General features: G+C 38.1%; 1 protein-coding gene across 5 annotated transcripts in view; it reads left to right on the top strand.

Moving 5' to 3' along the window:
- Positions 1 to 26,964, top strand: part of ASCC1 (activating signal cointegrator 1 complex subunit 1) — a 181,940-nt gene that overhangs the window by 153,583 nt on the left and 1,393 nt on the right. For all 5 annotated transcript variants that reach the window (XM_036828958.1, XM_036828957.1, XM_036828961.1 and 2 more), the window contains 2 exons: positions 1,311 to 1,396; positions 26,337 to 26,496. In XM_036828958.1, coding sequence (XP_036684853.1) covers positions 1,311 to 1,396; positions 26,337 to 26,453 — 203 coding nt within the window. In that variant the 3' untranslated portion in view covers positions 26,454 to 26,496. The remainder of the gene's footprint in view (positions 1 to 1,310; positions 1,397 to 26,336; positions 26,497 to 26,964) is intronic.

Consider the following 26,964-nt stretch of genomic DNA (forward strand, 5'->3'; position numbering starts at 1 on the left):
CAACAGTATATGAGGGTCTCAATTTCTCTACATCTTTATCTGCACTTGTTATTATCTGTCTTTTTTATTATTGCCATCATTTTGGGTGTGAAGTGGTATCTCATTGTGACTTTGATTTACATTCCCCTTATGGCTAGTGCTACTTATAGATTTTGCACCTGTCATTAAACATTTTAATCTTCAGATTTCATTACTGCTTTTTTATTGACATTTACTTAGTATGAATTTACTTTAAAGTTTCACATCTCCTTTTAACAAGGAACCTATTTTTAAGTTGTGAAATTTGCATGGGATTGGGATCTTGGATTAAGAGAATAGTTCTTATTAGAAAAATAGTCCTGTAGTTACCCAGGTGTAATTCCAGTGGGCTACCTAAAATATATTATGTTCATGGAGTTAGCACTTTGGATGTGTTTTATCAATTCTGACGTGGTAATCTCCATACTTATATACAATAAAAGAATATACTCAAAAGTAGAAATACAAATATTTTTGAGTGTCTGTTGATGGGCAGGAAAGGGTTAATATTTCAGAAAATATTCTGATAGTTAAATAATTCTTGAAGATGCTTTGAATTTTATATACCCTGGATTCTTCTCTGTCTTGTGTTTTTCTCTTGAAAAGGCTATAGAATACATTGTTTTGCTTTTTCTTGCCAGTTATCCCTTTCCTTTGATATCCTTTTTCTGCTGCTTTTGAAGGACATCTTTTCGGATAAGCAAGCTAAATTAATGCAAGGAGTTAGAACACAGCTTTGATGAGGCTAAGGTCATAGATTTGCAGATTTCTGTGTAGAATGTCAGGATACCTTTGATTGTAACTGAAGAGGTTTTTCTCATTCGGGGTGAGTCCTTAAATCAATCCAAAGCATAGTTGCCGGCATTTTTGACTAGTTAATGTGTGAACTGTATATTTTTATGTATTTAAAAATACATGTAGCTTATACAAAATCTTGGGGTTTTAGACTACAAGGAACCTTTGGAAATCACCTAGTCTTAACCTCTAACTTTGTAAATGAGGAACTGAGGTCCATAGAGGAGACATAAACTGCCTAAGAATATGGTTAGTTATGTAGTTTATGTACAGTGAGTACTTGGACAGTGTTCAATGAATAAATATATATCAGTTGATGACAGAGCTGAGACTAGATGCTGGGTCTCTTGACTCATAGCCTGATGTATTTCCCTCCATATTATGTCACTTTCCAGGTAGTACATGAAGATCTTGCTAGTTGTCCCTGTAGAAGTCCAAGAGAAAACAGATGCATAACCCAAGCTTCTCTTCTAACATTGTCTTTGGAATATTTACAGCTGAAGGCAGGTACAACCTCTACACAACGGATGGCAAATATATCTTCAAGGAAAGAGAATCATTTGACGGCCGAAACATTTTGAAGGTCAGTATGAAGCAGAGTGAATTGGAAACCTTTAGCATGTGTCCTAAAATAAGGGAGGACAATAAGTGGTTCTCCTTTTAACAGTAAAGTATATTTTTCTCATATTTCCCATGAGGATTATTGATTGAAAGGACTGTTAAAATTTTTTTTCATTGTCCTAAAAGAGAAATCTTTTTTGACTTGTTAAAAGGCTGTTGGTATCTCTTAGAGTACTTGAAACTGATGATTTAAGAAACAAGTATAGTGACTATTTGGATCCATAGGAATAAGTTGATTTTAACCTTGTGAGTCTTGCTCTGTATTTTACCTCTGGAGGGCTGAGTGTGCATTTTTTTAAGTGAAAAAGAATAGTTTGTCTTGTTCTAGTAGATTTTTCTCTTCACCCACAAAGTCGCTCTCCAAAGTTCCTGTATAATCTGTTTTTACTCAGGAACAGCCCATGTGCTAAAGACTTGGTGGTCCATTTCTGACTGTTGAGTATTTGCTTCTGAGCGTTAAATTAACCTATGAAATTTAAATAAAAAGGGTTCTTTAGGATTGCATTTATCTTTCTCCCACAGACCACATTCTGTAGCATCCACAGTTTATACCCTCTCTATCAGGTTAACATACCATTGTGCCTCTGCGCAAAGAGAAACGTAAGTTGATACCAAAGGAGAGGTTTTTTAATTTTTTTCTAGATTTTTTTTTTTTTAAATGACTACATTTATTTATTTATTTTTTGGCTGTGTTGGGTCTTCGTTTCTGTGCGAGGGCTTTCTCTAGTTGTGGCAAGCGGGGGCCACTCTTCATTGCAGTGCGCGGGCCTCTCACTATCGCGGCCTCTCTTCGTTGCAGAGCACAGGCTGCAGACGCGCAGGCTCAGTAGCTGTGGCTCACAGGCCCAGTTGCTCCGCGGCATGTGGGATCTTCCCAGACTAGGGCTCAAACCCGTGTCCCCTGCATTGGCAGGCAGATTCTCAACCACTGCGCCACCAGGGAAGCCCAAGAGAGGTTTTTGATTCTTCATTTTACTTGTTCTATAATGATGTAGGTCATACATTTTCAAGGCCATGGGTGTTTTTTGGAGCTGGGAGGGAGAGTATGTATATAATAACTTCAGAATAAGCTCTAGCTTTAAAAATGTTTTTTCTTTTTCCTTCCTTCCTCCATTCCCTTATCTTATCACTTGACAGTTTTCTTGCCAAATGCCTAATCTGACCTCATTGCGTATAATTAATGACTTCACTCTTCAGCAGCTGCAAGCTTCTCACTGCAGAGCCCAACAGGGCAATGACAGCATTCACTTAGGCAGGCATTCCTGCCTTGTGGGGAAGGGGCTTTGCAGCGCATTGTTGATTCCTTCTTTTACTTGATACCTTTTCTCTCTTTGAGTAAGTTTCTTGTCTTCAAAGTAGCTATTGTAGCTTCTGTTTGAGTGGCAAGCTGCTAATGAATTCAGTTGCAGTTTACTTATTTTCCCAGGCTACAGCTTCATTGTATGAATCTTTCTCCTCCTCTAGCTCATTTCCTGGGGCTTTTTAAATAATAGCATTAATTACTTTGCTTTTTTGTTATTGTTAATTTGATTAAGAAAAAAACTAGACGAATGGGGAAAGAAATCTGTTGGAATGACTCAAGCCAACTTGGTTCCTTTGAAATTAGAATTAAAGCCCAAAAGGTATGTTGATGCAAGTGGAGTGTGAGGTGCTTTGACATCTATAAGAGGGAGGTAACAGCAGGGAGCCTGAGAAGTTGCCGTATGAACAGTATGGACCTCTCATTTAATATTTAATTTCTCTCATTCTGGAAAGTCAGTTTTCCATTTAAAGATGCTGGGCTTGGAAATCTTCCTAACCCACCCCAGTGATGACACAGCTGTAGCTCCCTCTAGTGTTGACAAAAACTTGCTATAGTAGTTGTACCTTTACTGTTAATGCCTAATCGGAGTTTTAGAGCTGGGCCCAGCTAGGTACTTGGAAACTATTTAATCCAGTTCCTCATTTTACTCTCTAAGGGTGTGAGATCCAATATGGTTAAAGTGTTTTGCTAAAGGTTAACGCTAGATAGTAGCAGAGTCTGAATTAGAACAAAAAGATTCAAAGCTCACAAGTTAGCAGTGTTCCTCCTGTCTTCCATAAAGATGCTCAGTGTTTAGGTAGAGATCAGTAGATATTTGAAACTGGGCCTATCTGAATTGTGAAAATATCTGACTAGACATAAATGTTGGGGGCAATGGGTGTGCCAGTTAGTCTAAAACTGGCTAATTAAGAATTAGACTTTTGAGTTGACTATAATACGAACACCAACAGAAATACTTACTGACTGTATACCATCTGTCAGACTATGTGCCCTGTAGATAAAAGTCATTATGATACAGTCCTTACCTTCCAGGAGCTTCCAGTCTTTGAGAGATACAGCCGGTTAATAGGTAATTACAGTATAAAATGATGGGGGCAAATTATGAGGTGGAGGGGAAGTACCTTTGAACACAGGTAGTTGTAACAAAGTATCTTTTAATAGAATTTCCAATATATTACTTTTTTTTATATAAACTTATTTATTTATTTTTGGCTGCATTGGGTTTCATTGTGGTGCACGGGCTTCTCATTGCTGTGGCTTCTCTTGTTGTAGAGCACAGGCTCTAGGTGTGCGGGCTTCAGTAGTTGTGACACGTGGGCTCTAGAGCACAGCCTCAGTAGTCGTGGCGCATGGGCTTAGTTGCTCCGCAGCATGTGGGATCTTCCCGGACCAGGGCTCAAACCCGTGTCCCCTGCATTGGCAGGCGGATTCTTAACCACTGTGCCACCAGGGAAGTCCCCCCAGTATATTACTTTTTAATCATTAGTTCCAGAAAATATAATCTTTCACTTACATTTAATCAAAGGAATTAACTTTTCTTTGAGAATAAAGATAAAATGTGGCATCCAACAACTAGCCCCCAAACACACAAGCGGTAATAACTGTATTTATGAAGTAGCTATAGCAGCCCACTTTTTGGAATTACAAGACAAGTCTTTCTCAACTAGAAGATTAGAACCCATGGACCCTAAATCTCTTGCAAAAAAAAAAAAAAGATTTAAAAAACTGATGGATTATACATAGTTTTTGTACCAGATATAATTATTATGTTTAGAAAGGGAAAAAAATCACTTTCATTAACAAGATAGGAACTGACTTGGAATAAACAGAAAGGCTAACTGCATTGGTTGTTAAGGATCCCAAGCATATGTGTACAGCATATTAACAGCTACATAGGTCAAGGATCAGGAATGCTGGTGATGGGAAGCAGCCTTGGAAAAAAATCAACTTCATCTGCTATTCAAAGAGAAACAAAACGAGAATGCAAGTCATTGCTCATTGCTGTAAGAATTTAATGAGTAACAGCCAATTGCTATTCTACTCCATGAAGAGAATTGGTCCTTTTGGCTTGGTGTAGTATTATGTGTTTTGGATGCCTTAATAAGAAAAAAAAAAACTCCAACTCTTGGAGGTAGAAGCCACATTTTTCTTTTGTATAGCTCTTTTGAGAGTTGTTGCAGCTGTTACAGACTAGTGTCTGGTTATTCCTAGTTAAAATAAGAATTTTCTTACCCTAAGAAAGACTTTGAAAGAAGAACTGACAACTAAAGAATCATTCCATGTGTTTTTCAAACCAGAAAAGGAATATATTTAGTAATAGCATTTTTTTATGGAAGACTGACAGATAGCTCTGAAAGGAGGATATACAAGTGAAGAAGACCTAGGCCAAATTAATAGGATAGTGTCCTGTCAGAGGGTTTCCATTTCTCATCTAAGAGATAGGAGCAAAGATGTAGTTTGTCTATAATGCAGTGATAAACTTGTAAATGGAGAAATCATGCTGATCTAAAGACGTAATGCAGGAAATAACTGCTCCCTCGCTAGCTAAAAGTAGAATGGTCATTAACTGCCAGTTTCTGGAGAGAGAAGTGGTCTTAATGGCAGTCTGTTTGGGGGACTTATGAAATGGCCTTATGCAATCGAATCAGTATTCCAAGACTGTGCTCTCAGCAGATTGAATAGGGGTACAGTAGTAACTGTTTAAAAGCATAGCTTCTAACTGCAAAGTGAAGAGGAGACATTAGAGCCCTAGGTTGTACTCACCAGAGATGATTTGTTACAAATAAAGGTACAATAATATATTTGGGAAGGAATAGACAGTACTATAGGTCCAAAATCAAAGGGCATTGTGAAAGTACCATTTCTTTAGATACTTAAAAATCCTGGAACGAAGTGATGCTGGGAAGACTGGACAGCTTCATGTAAAAGAATGAAATTAGAACACTTCCTAACACCATACACAAAAATAAACTCAAAATGGATTAAAGACCTAAATGTAAAGCCAGACACTATAAAACTCTTAGAGGAAAACATAGGAAGAACCCTCTGACATAAATCACAGCAAGATCCTTTTTGACCCAATTCCTAGAGAAATGGAAATAAAAACAAAAATAAACAAATGGGACATAATGAAACTTAAAAACTTTTGTACAGCAAAGGAAACCATAAATAAGACAAAAAGACAACCCTCAGAATGGGAGAAAATATTTGCAAATGAAGTAACTGACAAAGGATTAATCTCCAAAATTTATAAGCAGCTCATGCAGCTCAATATCAAAAAAACAATCCAATCCAAAGATGGGCAGAAGACCTAAATAGACATTTCTCCAAAGAAGATATACAGATTGCCAACAAACACATGAAAGGATGCTCAACATCACTAATCATTAGAGAAATGCAAATCAAAACTACGATGAGGTATCACCTCATACCAGTCAGAATGGCCATCATCAAAAAATCTACAAACAATAAATGCTGGAGAGGGTGTGGAGAAAAGAGAACCCTCTTGCACTGTTGGTGGGAATGTAAATTGATACAGCCACTATGGAGAACAGTATGGAATTTCCTTAAAAAACTAAAAATAGAACTACCATACGACCCAGCAATCCCATTACTGGGCATATACCCTGAGAAAACCATAATTCAATAAGAGTCATGTACTACAGTGTTCATTGTGGCTCTATTTACAATAGCCAGGACATGGAAGCAACCTAAGTGTCCATCAACAGATGAATGGGTAAAGAAGATGTGGCACATATATACAATGGAATATTACTCAGCCATAAAAAAGAAATGAAATTGAGTTATTTGTAGTGAGGTGGATGGAGCTAGAGTCTGTCATACAGATTGAAGTAAGTCAGAAAGAGAAAAACAAATACCATATGCTAACACATATATATGGAATCTAAAAAAAAAAAAGGTTCTGAAGAACCTAGGGGCAGGACAGGAATAAAGACGCAGACATAGAGAATGGACTTGAGGACACGGGGAGGGGGAAGGGTAAGCTGGGACGAAGTGAGAGAGTGGCATGGACATATATACACTACCAAATGTAAAATAGATAGCTAGTGGAAAGCAGTTGCATAGCACCAGGAGATCAGCTCTGTGCTTTGTGACCACCTAGAGGGGTGGGATAAGGAGGGTGGGAGGGAGACGCAAGAGGGAGGGAATATGGGGATATATGTATATGTATAGCTGATTCACTTTGTTATACAGTAGAAATTAACACAACATTGTAAAGCAATTATACTCCAATAAAGATGCTTAAAAAAAAAAAATCCTGGAACATATAAACCAAGTAAAAAAAGAGATGAATTTTTTTTTCTTTTTATATATAAGAATACTTAAATTTAGAGAAAGAGGGAATTGGCAGTATTTGACTATATTAATATTTAATAGTACTTTGTCTGAAAATATGTTTTAAATCTAGCTAGGTACATTGAGACTTTTCTTGAAAGATGTAAATGAGAGTAACTCAAGTATTTCATTCATTTTTGCTTTTGCTCCATCGCTGCCTCTTAAAGTTCTTTAAAAGGACAGTTAGAATGAATGCATTTAAATGAGAGCTTTATTTAGTTTTCTTTACTTAGAGAAGTTTCTATAAAGGAAGCTGTTTAAAAATACATACTATTTATTCTCTTTGGTAAAAGTTCATAAAACGTATATGTACTTTTAAGCAAATAATCATAAAGTGAACACTGTAACTACTACCAAGGTCAAAAAGCAGAATGTGCCTCACATGTCCTTCCCTGGCCAACTCTGTGGTCTATTTGTCCTAAGGTAACAAAGGCACAATTAAGTTCTTAAATACTCTTAGTGAAGAGGCTTGTTTTCAATGATTACTTGTTTCAGAGTATTAGAAGAATATTGAAAAGATGAATTCATTTTTATTTTTTCAAGGGAAGAGAGATTAGATTGAGAACTTGGTAGTAATTTTGTTTAAAAAGATATTAACGACTACAGAGGAAGACTAGCATTTAGAAAGTATGTTATTTCTAAGGAAGAAAATATTGTGTTTTTTATTATCCAATTCAGTATTAAGCCACATTACATACTGTTCTTGAAAATTACTTCTTAGTCACATGGCTCTTCTTTAGAATTTTTTTTTTTCAAAACTCACCTTTCGCAGAAAGCCTTTCCTTGAAAATCTATCACTAAATGTTCCATTGCACTATTATATCAGTATGAATAACAGCAAATTGAATGTAGAAAAAAGTTGCTATGTCTCATTACCACCGTAGCTATGGTGTCATTTTTACTACCTGATATTTCTATGACTTGAAATTTTTTTTTTTTTTGGCCGCACTGCACGGCTTGCAGGATCTTAGTTCCCTGATCAGGGGATCGAACCTGGGCCCCGGCAGTGAAAGTGCCAAGTCCCAACCACTGGACTGCCAGGGAATTCCCGAAATTTTAATTTAAGTAAAATCACTAAGCAAGTGTCACTTTCTCTTTAAGCTATTTATGCTTATACACTGTTGACATTTATTAACTTCACTTGGGCATACTAATATTTTGTAAGAGCTTTTATCCACAGCATTGGAAGCAATCACATCATTCTTGACAATCATGTAAAATAGGCAGCTTGTTAGAGGAGCAAATGTACAACTTTCTGGAGAATTTACTTGGAAAATAAAAGCAAGATGTTGTGGAAAAGGCTTCTGTAAGAAGAGAGTTCATAGAAATAACATATATACTCACATATGTATATATTAATTAAGGATTGGAAGATAAAGCTAAGGAAATCTCTGGCAAAGTGGAGAGATAGAAAATAGGGAAAAGTCTGACAAAGAGGATCCTCAGGCAGTGCAAAAATTAACTGTTAGGGTTCTGAAAGCAGAAAACAGACCTTGGAGTCTTGAACTTGGATGAAAGAGCCTCTGGACTGGTAGTGTTCCCAGGTACTTGGCAATAGTAAAGAAAAATCCTTTCTGGAAAAAGTTCTATTACCCTCTGCCTAAAAATATTCTTCTAAGGAACTTTTGCCCCCCAAACAGCCAATACACAAAAATAACTAGGCATATGAGGAAACCACTCACCATAAGCAAACAGACATCCAGAACTCATAAAGACATGAAATACTAGAATTATCAGACTTAGGCTAAAAACAACTTTTTTATCAGGTAATTGGGAACTATTGCAAAGAAAAAGTGATGTAGCAGTTTTGAAAAGAACCAAGTAGAAATGCTAGAACTGTAAAAAGGCAATAACTGAACTTAAAAGCTCAGTGGATGGATTTAGCAGCAAATTAGCAAATTAGATAGAGCTGCAGAGGGAAGTAGTGAAGTGGAAATTGTCAGAAGAAATTATCCAACATGTTGCATGGGCGGAGGGGAAAGGTAAAAATTACAGATGAGAGAAAAAGAGACATATAGGATAGAGTGAGAAGATCTAATATACATTTAATTGGAGTCCCAGAAGGAGAGGAGAGAGAGAATGGGCCAGAGCTGATGAAAGACATCAACCAACAGATTAAAGAAGCCAAATGAATTCCAAACAGTTTTGTTGAGTGAGCCTATATTGCACTTTTCTTTCCTACAACTTGTGACTGAATCATGGACAACATTAACTAAACTACTTAGGCCCCAGCACTTTTTAAAATGAATGTCCAGAGTTTGTTGGCAGTATCCACATTACAAAGAACAAAAACCAGGAAATCAGTGAAAGAATGCTTTTCTTAAAGTAGGTTATGAAGAAAAAAGAAAGAAGGATAAAAGGTATCCAGGAATTCTCTTTACTATTTTTGTAACTTTTCTGAAAGACTGAAACTACATCAATGTAAAAAATTATAAAAAAAAAAAAAAAAAAAAAAAGAAGATGGAAAGACAGACATGCTCTTGGGAGGGGAATAGGACACTAACCATTTGTTATGGTTGTGGGGTTTTTTTTTTTTAATAACCATCTTCCAGAAAAGTTTGTTGAAGTCTTGCCTATGTTCTGTTCCAGCATTTAGGATAGATGTAACTTCTGTTAATTCCTGATCTTATTACAAAATTTGGCCCATTTGATTTCAAGGGGTATAAGAATTTAATGTAAGGAACAACTTCCTGATTAGGATGTTTCATATTGAGCAAGCTACTAATAAGGTAGCTGCATCTTTCACTAGAATGTTTTTTGTTTTGTTTTATTTAAGAAAATAGAGTCCATTTCTCTTTAAAGCCATTCTTCCCACCAACATCCTTTTCAAACTTCCATTTAATTCCATGAAACCTATCTGTCAGCTCTGTCATTACACTGAAACCGCAATGTAAAAAGGCACCAGTAGCCCCCTTTTGTCCAGAGCCTTAACCTACTTTAATTTTTTCCCAGTAACCACATTGAGAGTTGTAAGCCCTTTTCTCTTTCAAATGTTGTCTTCTCTTGGCTTCGGTGGCAGTTGGCTCTCCTGGTTTTTTTCCTTTTTCTGGTTCTTCTTTTTTTTTTTTTTTTTTAATTCACTGCCTTGTATGACTACTTCCTAAAGTTTTGTCCTTATCTTTCTGTTTTTCTTTTACTGCAATCTTGTTCTATCCAAATCCTACTCATTCTTCAAAGTCCAATACAGGTGTTACCTCCTCCATAATGGTAAGGACCATCCCAGTCTATGGCATGCTTCCACCTCTTAATGCCTTCCCTCCTCTCCTTACTTTGTGCAGACACCATTCACGTGCCTCTCAGCGCTTAGCAATGTCTCTTGTGCCTGGCAAGCATTTGGGAAGCTTTTTCTGGATTGGCTAAAACTGTTTTCCGTAGAAATCAGAAATCTATAAATTTCTATAGAATCTTCCTTTGGCAGAAGAAAAGAAAAAGATTTTGTTTGACAAAGGGGATATTTTTTGCCCCTTACTTGAAATTGTAACTCTCAGAGCAGGGTCCTGCAAGCTGTGGTCTAAGGACCAAATTTGGCCTATCCCCTGTTTTGTTGTATGGACCTCAAACTATGAATGGTGTTTATATTTTTTTAATGGTTGAAAAAAAGTAAAAGAAGAATAATTTATAACATGTAAAAATTATATGAAATTCAAATATCAGGGTCTCTAAATAAAATTTTATTGGAACACAGCTGTCCTCATTTGTTTATGCACTGATTGCTTTTGCGCCACAGTGCCAAAGTTAAGTAGTTGTGATGAACAATGTATGACCACCTGACCCTTTATGGAAAAAGTTTGCTGACCACTGTCTTAAAGGTTACTGTTTAGTTCAATTTTTTTTTATTTCACCCAGTGCCCTTTCTGCTTTATGATTAGATATGATGCTTGTATTTAATAGACCTTCAAGATATATTATTTATGTCATAAATATTTAGTTAACGGCAGTCAGTCCTATTGAATTTTCATTTACTTAACTCTTTTCTAGCAAATGTTTCTTTTTAAAAATTAGTTTACTAAATTCAAGAAAAGAGAGCCCCAAGTCAAATATACCTGTAACTCATACTCACAATCCTCCATTAATAAGTGAAGTTCATTTTTCAGTTAAATTTGATTGCAACTTTATTACTTCACATCAGCAAGGTTCAGCTGATAGGAATAATAATGAGCTTGAATTTACATTTAAATTCCTTTTATTTCAAAATACATCCAAAAATAATTTTGTGTTTCTCTGTGGTGTGCACTAATTAAACATGAACAGTGATTTCTTTTGCATTTTCATTTATGCCTTATTACAGAAGGTATTAATAAAAAGTATTGAATGAAAACTAAAGACCAGTGAACTTGTAAGTAAACCTGTGTTAATTTTAAAATTAGCATGAATAGGGCTTCCCTGGTGGCACAGTGGTTAAGAATACGCCTGCCAATGCAGGGGACACGGGTTCAAGCCCTGGTCCTGGAAGATCCCACATGCCGTGGAGGAGCTAAGTCCGTGCGCCACAACTACTGAGCCTGTGCTCTAGAGCCTGCGAGCCACAACTACTGAGCCCACGTGCCTGGAGCCCGTGCTCTGCTACAAGAGAAGCCGCAGCAATGAGAAGCCCGTGCACCGCAACGAAGAGTAGCCCCCGCTTGCCGCAACTAGAGAAAGCCAGCGCGCAGCAGCGAAGACCCAATGCAGCCAAAGATAAATAAAAATAAATAAATTTTAAAATAAATAAATAAATAAAATTAGCATGAGTAGCAGAAAAATGTGGCATTTAGAAAGGAACCTGTGACAAGACATCTTGCCAAAATACGGCCACTCTTGCTTTGCTCTGTTAGTGATAAAATATGGCTCTGCCTCCATTCTTTTTTTTTTTTTTTTCCCATGGGTTTAGAATGCAAGTTTTATTTTTGAATCCCCATTGAAATAAATATGTTACTCTTTGAAAAATATTTAGTTATATGCCACTAAAATTATCCCTAGAGCCCCCAGTGATAGTCATGCCCCATTCTGGAAAACACTACCATAGGGAATTACTGGAGGTACCCTGGGGAGGTAGGATGAGACCACTGTTTGTTGAGCAAGGGTCGTCTGTGTCCCAGGTAAGCTGCTTGCTGCTGTTCATAATTCTCTGAACCCCAGACCTACCAGCATATTGGATCTTATCTTTCCTGGCTGGCAACACTTTGGTGGCTCCCTATTCTCTTCTAGATAGAAGAGTAAATACCTTAACATAACCTACAAGGTCCTTGGGGATGCTGGGATAGGCCTACCATTGCCCCATCAGGCTGGTGAAGAGAGGGGGACAGGAAACAGGGAGGATCTCCTGGAGGAAGTGACATTTGAGCTGAAGTCTAACCAATTTATGGGAGAGAACTAGGTGATGGTGGTGAAGAGCTTTTTTAGGTAGAAGGAACAGCATGTGCAAATTTCCTGAGGCAGGAAGGAACAATGTGCATGTGAGCACCTGAAAGAGGCACTAGAGGAAGAGTCAGGGAGAGGAGTTTTGCAGGGGCCAGACCCTGCCTGCAGTCCCTGGAGGCATCACAAGCATTGTGATCTTAATGCTGTGCCTTACGAGGAGCCATTTAGAGCTTCAAGAACCGTGACTTCAGTTACTTGAATAACAAATACTTTTTCAACAGCTACTCCAGGTGGAGCACTGGGGATTTTAATAGAACAAGACTCTCATGGTCCCTGCCATCAGGAAACTTATATTCTTTTAAAAACAAAAGTTATACATATGCATGGTTTAAAGAAATAACAAGTATTATAAGGTTTTCTATGAAAACAGAAGGCAGTCCACTACCTTTTCCCCCTTTTCCACTTTCGCAGTCTGCCTCCATTCTTGATGATTACAAAACAAAACTTGAGCAAATGGGAGATGCAGGAAGTCATTAGGGGCTTTTCATATTTTGCTAGTAATAGAAATAATGTATTATATGTTAAAAGTCTGAAAGACTTCTGACAGGTGATTGAGCAGTTTCTTAGAGCATCAGATATATAAGGAAAAGTACAGTTTGAAATGCTTCAGTTTGGCTTGGTACTATCTTGTTTTAGATTATTGGGTTGGGGGCAGGGGGAAGATTCACATCCAAGCAGTATTTCACCAAAACTTATCCTCTGAATTTGTTTTATGTGTCACTTTGCCTGGAAAGTGAAATCTTAAAACACTGATGAGAGCAGCTAAAGATATGACTGTCAGTGAGGCACAACCATTGTTAAAATGAAACTGGAAAATGAGCAGTTGGCTGATTTTTGACAGAGCCAACATCTGTTCTAGAAAGATGCACCCTCCCTGGTCTGCTGCTGTCTGTTCATACAAGATGGTTTTTTTTTCTCCCTTCACTCTTCTTTTGAATTTATGTTTATTGGTTATTCATCTTTGCAGTGGTACTGGGATACTTCATGCCTTGTCTTGGCTCAGGCAGGGAATGATGGGTTTGGAAAGTCTAACCTGCACAAAGACAAGAAATAGGCAAAGACAATAAGAATGAAAAAGAATTATGAGATTAAAATTACTTTTCTTAAAATCTTTTCTGGTTTTTATCAGGATGAAAAATATTTTATTGAATACCTGCTAAAGATAAAACACTAAGCTACGTGCTTGGTGCATTGGGGGGGGATGGGGATAAATATTCGATTGTTTGGTCCCTCTGATCCCATTCCTATGAACTCTTTTGACAAGGTGCCTGTTGTTATTGTGGGGAATATTTATTTCTTTTATATATTCATTTGTAGGGGTCTAGTATATCATTTTGGGTGTAGTTCACAAGTGAAGGGAGTTGGGTTATGGTTCACTTGGGTCTATTTTATTTTTTTAAGTTGTGGTAAAATATACGTAACATAAGATTTACCATTTTAACCACTTCAAGTGTATAATTCAGTGTCATTAATAAGCAGGTTCACATTGTTGTATAACCATCACCACCATCCATCTCCAGAACTTTTTCACCATCCCAAATTGAAACTGTGTACCCATTAAACAATAACTCTTCATTCTCCCCTCCCCTCCGCCCTTGGCAACCATAATTCTACTTTCTGTCTCTATGAATTTGGCTCTATAGGTACCACATGTAAGTGGAATTATACAGTATTTACCTTGATTCTGGCTTATTTCAGTTACATAATGTTTCCAAGTTTCATACACATTGTAGCATGTATCAGGATTTAGTTTCTTTTTGAGACTGAATAATATTCCATTGTATGTATACATTCCATTGTGGTTTTTTAGCTACAGTGTAAACACACCAGTAACCAAATATAAATCTGCACCTAGAGATGGTGACAGGGCACTGTCTTCCTTGAGACAGCCTATTGTTTAGAGACCAGACCAAATGAAACCATATTAGATTAGGTGGCTTGGTGCCAGCAATGTCTAAGTGTTATTCCAAATGTTAGAGGACATTGTGGAAAGAGAAGGGAAGTGAGAGTGAAGTTCACGATGAAGCTGTGACGATTTCTTAAGAAATCATGTCTTCTTTCCCATATCTCAATGGTGAAACAGTTTTAGAACTAATGCTCGTAGATGAACATTATTATTACAAAATAAAAGTAGAAAAACAAGATGTAAGTCAACCAGAATTCCAGTTCAAAGTTTGCGCTCTCAGTTGTAGGTTAAAACATTGATACCAGTTTGTTAAATTGGAGAGGTCTTGCAGCTCCTGAGGTGTGTGTGGGGATGATAACCCTACCCCTCTTCCAAGGCCTTTTGTCTGACCTTTAGCCCACACCTTTGCAGAGGGGGAGGAGGCCATCTGGACTGGATTACAGACAAGTAAGTGTGTGTCATAATAGATAATGTTCCAGTGGTGCTACTGAAGGCAGGTTTCCTATGGTCCTGACAGAGGACAAAATAAATATTTCACGTCTTGTTGTCTAATAAGATGACTTAGTTGAAAATCTAAGATAACATGTGGCAACCTCTCTCTCACCTTCCAAGGAAGCATTTCAAACAGCTATTTTTTGGACAGCTCTTATTTATACGTATATGTGCTCTTGCTGGTGCCTGATGTTGCCGAGGGACATCTGATTTGCTCTTTAACTTTTCTTGTTGCTGTTCTCCTGTTGGAAAAGTTGGAGTGGAGGTGGCTGTACCTGATGACCTTTCCTCTTTTCTCACTGTTCTTTTTCTGAATTTGTCACTTGCCACACTAGTCAGCCTCTTGGTGCCCCGCCTCCCTAAAGCCATTTGCCTAGAGACCCCCAGGCTGAGCAGAAATCATCTCTGCTGCTTTCTGCTGACGTGCACTTCCTTTCTCATATATAATACAAAGATCAAACACTTACCTCCTGTTGCTATTGTTTGAGGGACAATTATGAGTAATCCCTGAGGGAAGATGACCAAACTGAAAGTAAGAGTGGTAACAGATTTGAATGAGCATTATGCAGCCTCCTTCTAAGGCAAAGAATTTATCTGCAGAAACGTTACCTAGATTAGTTCTGAAAGGGCATCTGCCCTTAGGGCTGGTGGTCACAGGCTTAGGGCATTGAAGAGACCCTGCTAGCCAGCAGCCACCTGGGGCAGTTTTTCCCTGGTGAAGCAGTAATATCCATGCCTGAAGGCAGGGCTTTCTCTGGAAGAAATTTTGCAGCAAACTCAACTCCCAGCGGCCCATCTCTGATGCTAATTCTACCTGCTGCTGTGGAAACCAGCAGAGCGTGCTGCTGTGTGCTGAGATGAGGTCTGGGTTCTTCAGCCGTGTCAGCACAGCCTCTTCTCTCCTGCCTCCTACCTCCACCCACATTTTTTTATTGCTTCTTTTTAAAACTGAAAAGACTCTGCAGGGAGGGAAAGTCCTTTGGCATTTTGAGTATTGAGGTGCTCAGCAGAACTGCCTGGCATCCTGTTTGTATATAGCAGTTTTAATTCACTCTCTAATAGGTCATTTGGCCTTACCAGCAGAGTCTTAAACTTGATAATCCTCACGTCAGCAGTGAGGCTCAGGCCAAACATCCAAAAGTGCAACCCTGCGTAATTATTTGAAGGAGGTTTTAAAGCCTTCATTCCCTGGCTGTTTGGCTTCTGCCTGGCGCCTCTTCAGGTCAGGCCTATAACATTCCTCGTGCTCTCTGCAGCTGAGAGAGGCAGGTGGTTTGGGAGAGCAGAATCAAAGAGGGAAGTTCACGTTCCCATTCTGTGTGAGCAGCTTGATAACGTTCCTATGTCACTGCTGTCAGTGGAGATGAGACTTGGGCTCTGGTGACATGCAAGCTTTTTGGTACTGTTTTAATGGAGATGCCCAAAGCAGGAGTGATGTGCTGATAGGTTGAAAAATCGTAGCTGATCCACTGGTTACATTCTTCTTGCTGCTTTCCTTTTAGAGGTAATTGATGATAAGAATTACTCCTCCCACAGACTGGCCTTGACTTGCTCCCTCGATCGATCTGAGGTGCCTCTGGCCTTTTGGAAGCACATTATGTCCTATTTTTATTGGCTATTATTAGCTATCATTATTGGCTCTCACCACTGATCACTGCAGTTTGAGGTTTCAGATTAGATGTGGTGTCTCAGGCGGAGTTAGGGCTGTATTTGGAGATGACTGTAGGATAGTAACCACCTAACAATCACATTGTCTTTTATTCTGAAGTAGATGTTTCTATTCCATTCTTTAAAAATATTATAGCCCCGTGAAACCAGTTGATGACTGCAGAGACTGTAAGCTATCAGAGTTCCTTCTAGACCTTTTCTTTTTTTCTTTTAAGGAAGCTGCTTTTTGTCCTGTAATGATGCATTGGACGTTATAGTTGGTGAGTGACAATAATAGAGCTCAAAATTCCATCTGATAATTTATCTTCCTGTAACTGCAGAATATCCTTGTAAGGTATTGTCCCTGTTTAAAGATGGAGAAATTGAGGGAGAGAGTAGCTATGTGGTTATTGATAAGAAAGCATTGAAGTCTAGTTTGCCCTAAGAACTGTTTTGATCTCTCTCTTCAATAGAAAAGAAGTTTCTACCTTTGGTTTCCAGGTGAAGTTGGGTATGTTTGTGTATGTGTAGAGGGACATGGCTTACCTTAGTGTGAATAGGCTCCATTGTGTTCTTTTGTGATGATTTAGAAAGAATCAATGTGAGTGCAGCCTGTATGAATATTTTTCAAGTAGATGGAAGGTGTTTTTGGCCTGATGTGTTGGATCACCATTTTCCTTCTTATCTCTTCACATCTCTCGTATTTACTCTCTTCAAGAGTAATCTTGCACGTAGCCAGAAGAAAAATGCAAGGTACGGCAAGGCTTGAGAATTTGAATTGCCTGGTGCCTTGGCAGAAACTCAGAATCATTTTTTTAGGTTTGGGGAATTTTAACAAACAAAACTTACCTGTGGGAAAAGAAAAAACTTACTTGTGATCCTAATTCTAAGTGACATTGGCAATATGACATATGAAGAGCTGTGATAGTTTTCAAATCTATTATATTTTTAGTCTGTTGTCCATATCTTTCTGTTTACTACCTAAAGTCTTATCATTCTTGTACCTGGAGGTACAATTTCGTGAAGAATGCTTCTGAAATATACCATTATTTGTTCTGTTGTTTTTCAATTAGAATCTTCCAAGGACTGTGATTATAGTTTTTTCACATTACTTGTCTTTCTTGGCCACAAAACCAAGTGGACGCTTCCTTTGCTGTCTGATTGCATATGCATAGCCCAAGGATGGGACTTCTTCCCCACTTGGCATTCTTTGGTACAGATTTGTTACAGATTGTGAGACAAATGCACACTGCCATGTGGACATGGCCTTCTACTGGCCTGTGTTCTAGGCCTGGTCCCAGGAACTCTTAAATTTATATCACAGTGTTAGTGGTCCTAGCCTGTCTCTGTTTCTTATCTTTTAAATGGGGATAATAATGCTGAGCTCTGGTTTATGTCACAGTGATTTTTTGAAGGGTTAATGAGCTGGGCTTTGTGAGATACTTTTTAGATCCTTAGATGAAAGGTGTTATTTAGCCTCAGCAAGGCTTCCTGTGGGAGTGCCTTCCAAAGAGCTCAAAGTGCTTGTCAGACTGTCTTCTATTCATCCGCATACCATCCCTGGTAGGGAGGTAGGTGGGGGAGCATTATTATTAAGTACAAAATAGTGTTATTACTGATACTTTTATCTGTAAACAGGAGGTAATTGTGAGAAATAGAAGTTGGTAAAACAGATTATAGAAGAAAAACACTGGGAAAACTTCAGAGTAGCATGCGTTTGCCATTCCTGTTTACTTTAGGTTTCAGAAGTCTAATTGCCATACATGAAAACAATAGAAATCATCCCTTCTTGGGGGAGAAACAGGACCCGTTGCATCCTTCTAAATCCTTGCATTAATTGAACACCAGTACTTATTTTCATTTGTACCAGATTATGTACTAAGGGTTAGTTTAACTTGCACATACCAGGAATGACTATAAATTTCATAGGACTTAACATTTTTAAAAAATTGTATAAGGACTTCCCTGGTGGTGCAGTGGTTAAGAATCTGCCTACCGATGCAGGGTACATGGGTTCGATCCCTGGTCCGGGAAGATCCAACATGCTACGGAGCAACTAAGCGCATGCGCCACAGCTACTGAGCCTGCGCTCTATGGTCCGGGAAGATCCAACATGCTACAGAGCAACTAAGCGCGTGCGCCACAGCTACTGAGCCTGCGCTCTATAGCCCGTGAGCCACAACTACTGAAGCCCACGCGCCTAGAGCCCGTGCTCTGCAAGAAGAGAAGCCACCGCAATGAGAAGCCCGTGCACCGCAATGAAGAGTAGCCCCTGCTCACTGCAACTAGAGAAAGCCTGCGCACGGCAATAAAGACCCAGCGCAGCCAAAAATAAATAAATTTAAAAAAAAACTATAGTTGATTTATAATATATTAGTTTCAGGTGTACAGCAGTGATTCAGTATTTTTATAGATTATGCTCCATTTAAAGTTATTTTAGGACTTCCCTGGTGGTCCAGTGGTTGAGACTCGGTGCTTACACTGCAGGGGATGTGGGTTTGATCCCTGGTGGGGGAACTAAGATCCCGCATGCCACATGGTACGGCCAAAAAAAAAAAAAAAAAGTTATTTCAAAGTAATGGCTGTAATTCCCTATGTTGTACAGTATATCCTTGTTGCTTATCTATTTCATACATAGTATTTTGTGTCTCTTAATCTCATACCCCTATCTTGCCCCTCCCCCCTTCCCTCTCCTCACTGGTGTCCACTAGTTTTCTATATCTGTGAGTCTGTTTCTGTTTTGCTATATACATTCATTTCTTATTTTTTAGATTTTACATATAAGTAATAACATGTAGTATTTGTCTTTTTCTGTCTGACTTATTTAACTAAGCATAATACTCTCTAGGTCCATCCACATTGTTGCAAATGACAGAATTTCATTCTTTTTTTATGGCACAGTAATACTCCTGTATATACCACACACACACACACACACACAAATATATGTATATACCACATCTTCTTTATTCATTCATCTGCTGATGGATACTGAGTTTGCTTCCATATCTTGGCTATGATGTAATAGTGCTGCTATGAACATTAAGGTATGTGTATCTTTCTGAATTAGTGTTTTTAAATTTTGGGGGGATATATACCCAGGAGTGGAATGGCTGGATCATATGGTAACTCTATTTTAGTTTTATAGGGAACCTCCATACTGTTTTCCATAGTGGCTGTACCAGTTTACCAGGGGGGTTCCCTTGTAGGGGGCGTCCCTTGTAGGGGGGTTCCCTTTTCTCCACATCCTCACCAACATTTGTTATTTGTAGACTTTTTGATGATAGCCATTCTGACAAGTGTGAGGTGTTATCTCATTGTTGTTTTGATTTGCATTTGCCTGATAATTAACGTTGTTGAACATCTTTTCATGTGCCTTTTAGCCATCTGTATGTCTTTGGAAAAATATCTATTCAGGTCTTCTGCCCATTTTTTAATTGGGTTGTTTTTTTGTTATTGAATTGTATGAGCTGTTTGTATATTTTGGCTGTTAACCCCTTGTCAGCCATATCATTTGCAAATATTTTCTCCCATTCATTAGGTTGTCTTTTCATTTTGTCACTGGTTTCCTTTGCTGTGCAGAAGCTCTTAAATTTAATTAGATCCCATTCGTTCATTTTTGCTTTTATTTCTTTTGCCAGGACTTACATATTTTGAATCTCCATTTTAGACTTCAAAACTGAATTTCCTCTTTTTGAAGTCAAATCAGATAGCAAATAGTTCACTGAGGCCACCCAGCACAAGAAATAGATTTTCTTAAAGGAGAGATCTTTGAAGAGAGTGACCGCTACTTTGTCTAAGATTGAAGAAAGAGAGCAAGCCTCATTTGGGAAGCCCAATGGACAGGGATCCCCAACATGTCTGTCATTATGCTGTTGAGGATTGGCCATTCATTCAGTTTTGTAACTTGAGGTCACAGATATTAGGAGGTTCCTCTTTACTCTCCTCCCCACCTCTCGCTGAGATTTTGAGGCTCATCTTTGCAGCCTAGTCACATGTGGAATTATTTCTGGTCTTTGTTGGTTGTGTCATAGAGCCTGAGAGGAAGGAGTAGAAGGTCTGAAATGAATGCAAGGGAAGATGACCACAGTTAGCCCTTAAATCTTGCTATTTGTTTTCTTTCAGTGTATACCACTACACTACCAGAAATCAGTAATTTCTTCTGTGTTCTCCCTAAGAAACAAACATGTACAAACTAAAAATGGTAGGCTTCACAGATCATGTGAGCAAGGGACAGCAGGATGGTTAGATCTTTGTCTTGAGATTCTGTCAGGGAAGCTTTGGTTTTGACCAAAAACCTTTCATCTTGGTGGTCCACATTTGTCTCTTTACTTGGTAATAGGAAAACTTTGTTTAATTTTCTGAAGATAACTGTGAGTAGTCAATAAAGGATAGCAGCTGTATGCTTAACAGTTTTCAGATGTCATACTTACACTTACTTGGGTTTTAAATTTTCTTAAATTGTCCAAATCAGTACTTATTACTTACAAGTGATATCACAAATATTGGCAGTCTTAAATTCTATGTTTATTTCCTTATCAAATATTTGTAGTTTTGTGCAGCTGTTCATTGTTTTGTTCCTTTACGACAGGCTTTAAAAAATGCTGGCTTCCAACACAACAGGGCTCTGTGTGTGCGTCAGAGAGAAATGTTTTCAGAAAGAAAAAGGTTTAGGTTTCAAAATCCCCAAGGAATTGTTATAAAACAACAGTGAGGGGAAAAAACTCAATATGATTTAAATACTTTACCCTGATTCTTTTTTAATTTAAATATTTCCTGTTAGGTCTTTTATTTTCTAAACAATAGACCACTTTGCTCTTCTTGAACTACTTTAGCCTATAAAGAGCAACCACGTTTCTTTTTTCTTTTTTTAAACTTGTAGTTTAAGCTTTTTCCTCTTCTCCATTCAGGTACCTAATTAAATGGAGCCATTTAGTTGATTTGTGCTTATTTTCATCCAGAATTCAATTAAAATTCTTCTAGCTGAACTAGAGCCATCTGATTCTTAAATGAGGTCCAGGATAAGAGGTGGCAATGAAAGTAGGAATAACAAGGAAAAAATATGTTCATTTCAGTCTTTGGGAGTTTTGTGAGTCAAGCTTGATCTCTGTGGTTTAACAGGGCCAGGTTTTAAGGGGCGTCACCCACAAGGAGAGGCTGTAGAGTACAGAGGTTAAAGAGTTCAGACTTAGAGTTAGGCTACCTGGGTTTGAATCTTTTTTTCTGTTTTTAATTGAAGTATAGTTGATGTACAGTCTTGTGTTAGTTTCCGGTGTACAGCAAAGTGATTCAGTTACACATACATATATATCTTTTTTTTTTCAGATTCTTTTCTCATGTAGGTTATCACACAATATCGAGTGTAGTTCCCTGTGCTATACAGTAGGTCCTTGTTGGCTATCTATTTTGTGTATAATAGTGTATATATGTTAATTCCAAACTCCTAATTTATCCCTCCCCCCTCCTTTCCCCTTTGGTAACCATAAATTTGTTTTCTATGTCTGTGGGTCTGTTTCTGTTTTGTATATAAGTTCTGGGTTTGAATCTTAATTTCCTTTTTTTTTTTTCTTTTCCAGCTTTATGAATTTCAATTTTCCACTGTTTACTTGCTGTGTATTCTTGGGCAAGTTACTTTAGCCTTTTAAATTTCAGGTTCAACCCTAAAATGGGGGTTAATAATAGTATCTGCTTCTTGGGGTTGTGAGGAGGCAGTCAGATCATCACACAGAGCCCGAAGTATAATGCCTGGCATGCATGCTTGCTCAGTAAACTTTAGCTCTTATGATATTTACTTCATTAGTGTTGTTGTCAACGTATATATTTGTTGTTCACCTTGATTTTTTAATATATAACAATATTGGCATTAGGTAACTTTGTTTTAAAAATCTGTTATGATATATTTGAGTTTATAAAAATTTAAATTGACATGGTAAAAATCACCATAAGTAAAGTGAAAAGACAAATGACAAATTGAGGGAAAATATATTTGCAGTTCATCACACAAAGAGTTCATTTCCCTAATACATAGAGAACTACTACTCAATTAAAAAAATAGACAGTTGTAAAGTTTTTATGGTGATGTGCTTCCACTTAACTGTGCTACGATTTCATGTCTTTAATATATATTCTCAGAGCATACCAGGCAAACCCTTGGTTGGAGAAGGGCTTGAGACACACAGCTAAAGACACAGAATGAGTGTGTAAACAGATCTGAATTTTTTTTGTTTTTCCCCATAAAATAGCTCCCACTCAAATGTTCTGTCGCTATCAGTGGTACCCTCACATATCCCTTTACCCTGTCATCCATGACTTTTCTCATCTTCTTTTTGTATCTCCTTCCTCTCATCCAGCAAATCACAGTCTGTTCTGTGTTTCCTTCATAGTATTTCACATCTGCTCCAGTCTTTCCAGGCCCACTACTACTATTTTTAGTCAGTTGGCACTCAGTATCTCACAGTTTAACTGCTACCCTGGTCTCCTTTTCTTTCTTCTCTTGTTCCTTTCTCCAGTCAGCACAATCAATATGCCACACCCAGATTAATTTCCTTTGGTGTTCATCTTGGGCCACCAGCTTACTCAGAAGCCTTCAGGTTCCCCACCGTCTAGAATGAAGTCTAACTTCTGAACCTGACCCTCAGGGCCCCCCTTAATCTGATTTTCCTTCCTTATGTCTCTAGCCTTAGTCTTCTCACTGCTTCTTTTTAGGAACCCTCCATTACATCTAACCTGGTCTACTTGACCGTCCATACCCATTTCTGCCTTCATTCTGCCCTCCCTCCTCCTCTTCACTAAGTCTTAGACTTGCTACAAGGCCCAGCTCAGTTTCTGACTCTTCCAGATGGCTTTTCTAGATGCCCCAGCCCTCTACATCCATTGTTTTCTTACCTCCCGCTGCATTTATTAATTGCCTATACCTCTCCTCCCACACTTAACCTTTGCCACCTATACTGTTTTAGGTAAACTTTAATTGAATACATAATACAGTAACTTTTCACAAGGTGAACACACCCATGTCATCAACATGCATCTCTTCTGACACATACCCCATCTCCCTAACCAGATGGCAGTTGCCTGGGGGACAACACCACATCATATGCCTCTTTACATGAAAATGCACAATATCAGGTGCTCTGTGACATTCTAGATCAGAAATTTGAGCTAAGACTAGGCTTTGACAAATAAGAAACACATGGAAATTTAAAGGAATATGTGAAATTTCCATTACTAATAACTATAAATTCTTTCTTCACAAGTAGTTACAGTTGAGGTTGCATTAGAGGTAATACCATTGGGTAAGTCTTGTTCAAGGATTCCTAGGTGGTGATCTATAAATGAGATTTTTATATCCATCTAAACAAGGCCATGTTATAGTTTTCTCTTTTCCTACGTGAAGTACACAGACATCTCCAACATTCGATTTTGTTGTCATTTTATCCAACAGATGCTTATTGATCATATGCATAGATACAGTCACAGCATATAGTGGGATTCAGCTTTGAAGAACATAAAAGATCTTTCTTCTGTAGAGCTTATATTTTAACGAGTCACCAGAAATAATTGGCAGAACTAAAAGAGAAGCTTAAGACTAAAGATAAAACAATGACTAAACAATAAAATAACTATGAAAAATTGTTACTAAATCGTCATAAACATAGAGAGAGAACAAGAACATGGGGACAAGAAAGGCTAAAATGAAGCTTGGCCTTGCACTAGGGACTTTGGATAAGAAATCCATTTGATTATGATGTTATCAAAAGGTGTGGAAGAAGATGGCAGCCTGTGAAGGTAGAATAAGGACAGGTTAAGAAGAGCGGAGAGATGTTGTAAACATCATAGGAAATATTTACTTTTCAGTAGTGCTTTACAGTTTACAAGGAAGGTACTTCGACTTGTTCGTCTTATTGAGTCTTTACCCATTATGATCTTGTACCATGGGTGGTGTCGTCTGTCCACAGCCACCGAGCTCCCACGTGCCTGTCGTAAGTTTAGACTGACTTCAGTCTTTCCACCTGCTGCTCTTGCCTTAGAGGAGCATGAGAATTTGTGTTCAGTCTTCTCTTAATTTGTGTGATTACTGCATTGAAATCACATCCCAGCTAACTTCATTATCACCGTATTTACTCTTTGCTTCAAACTTAAAGCATGAGAAATCTCCCTGGCAAATCATGCCGTCTGGAGGTTATAAGTATTTAAAAGGCAAAGTGAAATCAGAGGTAAGTACTTTCCAGCTCCTAGCTGTGGTGTCTCCATCACTTGGAAGCATAGGTACAAAGAGAAGAACCATGGACTGCTAATCCCTAAAAACGAACTTGTTGAAAGTATTATGAGTTCCCTTTTAGTTTTGTTTTGCCTTGTCTTTTATTGCCCCTTTGGTTATGTCTTCTTTGTACCTAGAAGGCTTCAGTTTGTAAAGCTGTAAATCTGTCAGTCTTGTTGGCGTGGCTTTCACTTCAAATTAACGTTCAGCAAAGGGATTAGCCGATAAACATTTCGGGCTGTATTTCTTTGCACAAAAGGGTGGATATGGTTTGAACAGGCTGCTGAAGCCAGGAAGAGAAGTTAATTGTGTAAATCAATGCAGGCAAGAGCTGATCACCTTTCTGAAAGACAAGACAATGAAGCACACAACCTCTAAATAGATCTTTGGGGTCAAGTTGATGTCATGTTGAAGAATCAGTATTTACTGGGCTTTATAAAGTTAGACTTTAAATGAACCCCGGGCATTTTGCTAGGCCATTAATTGCAGGAAGAGGAAAGGTGACAGTGGCTGAAGTCCATGGCTATAGAGATACTATAAAAATAAGTGAAGAGACAAGACAGTCACTTGCTAATGTGCAAAGGTCTCAGCTTTAGGTTCTACTCAAGCATTGTTGGTTCACGTACTGAAAGGCTTTCTCAGGATCGTGCTGACATTTTAAGAAAGAGCAACTCTTGCATCCTAACAGAAGAAGGTCAGACCTTTACTCTTTGACACTCCTTATCTAAGCAGTGTGGCTTAATTTTCCTCGAATGAATTCTGATGTCATTTTGCATTCTGCCTTGTAACTGTACTAATTACAAGAGCAGGTCTTTCTCAGAGTGTGGCTCATCCCTCCCTCTGACAAAGTTGAAAGCTTTTTAAATAAAGAATTTTAGTAAAGAGCATTTACTTTAGGATGCTGGCTTGAATCCAAAGTCTAATGAAAGGTTTTTGATAAATATTATCATTTGTACTTGTTATATCATTCAATAGAAGTGTTCCTCTGGCTGTTTTGTGTGCGAAAGTGTTCTGTACTCCTCGCTGGGTTATCAGAATTATTTGTAGGGCAGGAACCTTATCTTCTGTTTATTTTAGTCAGTGTTTCTAATAAATGTTGTTGACGAGGTGGGGGAATATATTATATCAAATTTTATCCTGGCTGTAACAAAACTAACATCCTGCATGGTCAGTAACTGAAAGTCATAGAAGCAGCTTTGTTAGGCCCTATGGATCAAGGTATGGCCCTAGGATGTTTGTTACGAGTTCCTGGTCATATCTGCTCAATAGATACATTTTGGAGTTGACTTCTCAGAGCTCTTTCTCTAGTGCATTTTGTCCGAGGAGGCTTTTCAATTAATCAACGAAGAGCTGTTGTTCTTTTCTCACTCCCGCTCCTATCCCTCCTCTCCAGGATCATTTTTCAGAATAAATACTGAAAAGAAAGCACAGGAGGTTTGTCGGGATTGTTGTGGTGTTTTTACAAGAGAATCTGATGTTCAATGTTTTCATCTATGATTTTCTTTGGATATTCACTCTGAGTTTTTATTCTTCCTTTTCAGCTATTTGAGAACTTCTGCTTTGGTACCCTAAAGCTCAGTTCAATTCACATCTCTCAGAGGTTCACAGTAGACAGCTTTGGAAACTATGCCTCCTGTGGACAAATTGACTTCTCCTGAGGTGGATCTTGGGAAACACTGGAAATTAAACATCCTCACAAAGGTGCTGAGGGAAAGTATCATCATTTTAATTGCCAAGGAGGGATGTGGAAATTTGGGTGATAACTTTCCTGGGTGGTTTCCCAAGGATACCATGGTGTCTAATGGTGGTCCACAGTCATCCCACTGTCAGCGAGATGGTTGTGAGCACAGGGAGAACATACGCCTGTAACCCTTAGCTTGTTCATCTTTCACAGGGTCTACCTCTCTTTCCAAAGCTCTTCTCTGAAAATGTACCTCTGAAGCCCAGTGGAGCTCAGATTTGCATTATTTCTTATATACCTACTGATTTTGCCTCAACCATTAAACTCTTATATTAATACTTTAAAAGAGAATTACAGATGTGTGATCTTATTAATCTCTCCACCTAGATAATATCTACAGATTCTAGAAGGTTTGTATTTTTTCCTTCCCCTTGTACTCTTTTAATCAATACCTGGAATTTGTTTTTTATTGTGGTAAAAAACACATA

This window comes from Balaenoptera musculus, chromosome 16 (genome assembly GCF_009873245.2).
Source record: "Balaenoptera musculus isolate JJ_BM4_2016_0621 chromosome 16, mBalMus1.pri.v3, whole genome shotgun sequence".
NCBI lineage: Eukaryota > Metazoa > Chordata > Mammalia > Artiodactyla > Balaenopteridae > Balaenoptera > Balaenoptera musculus.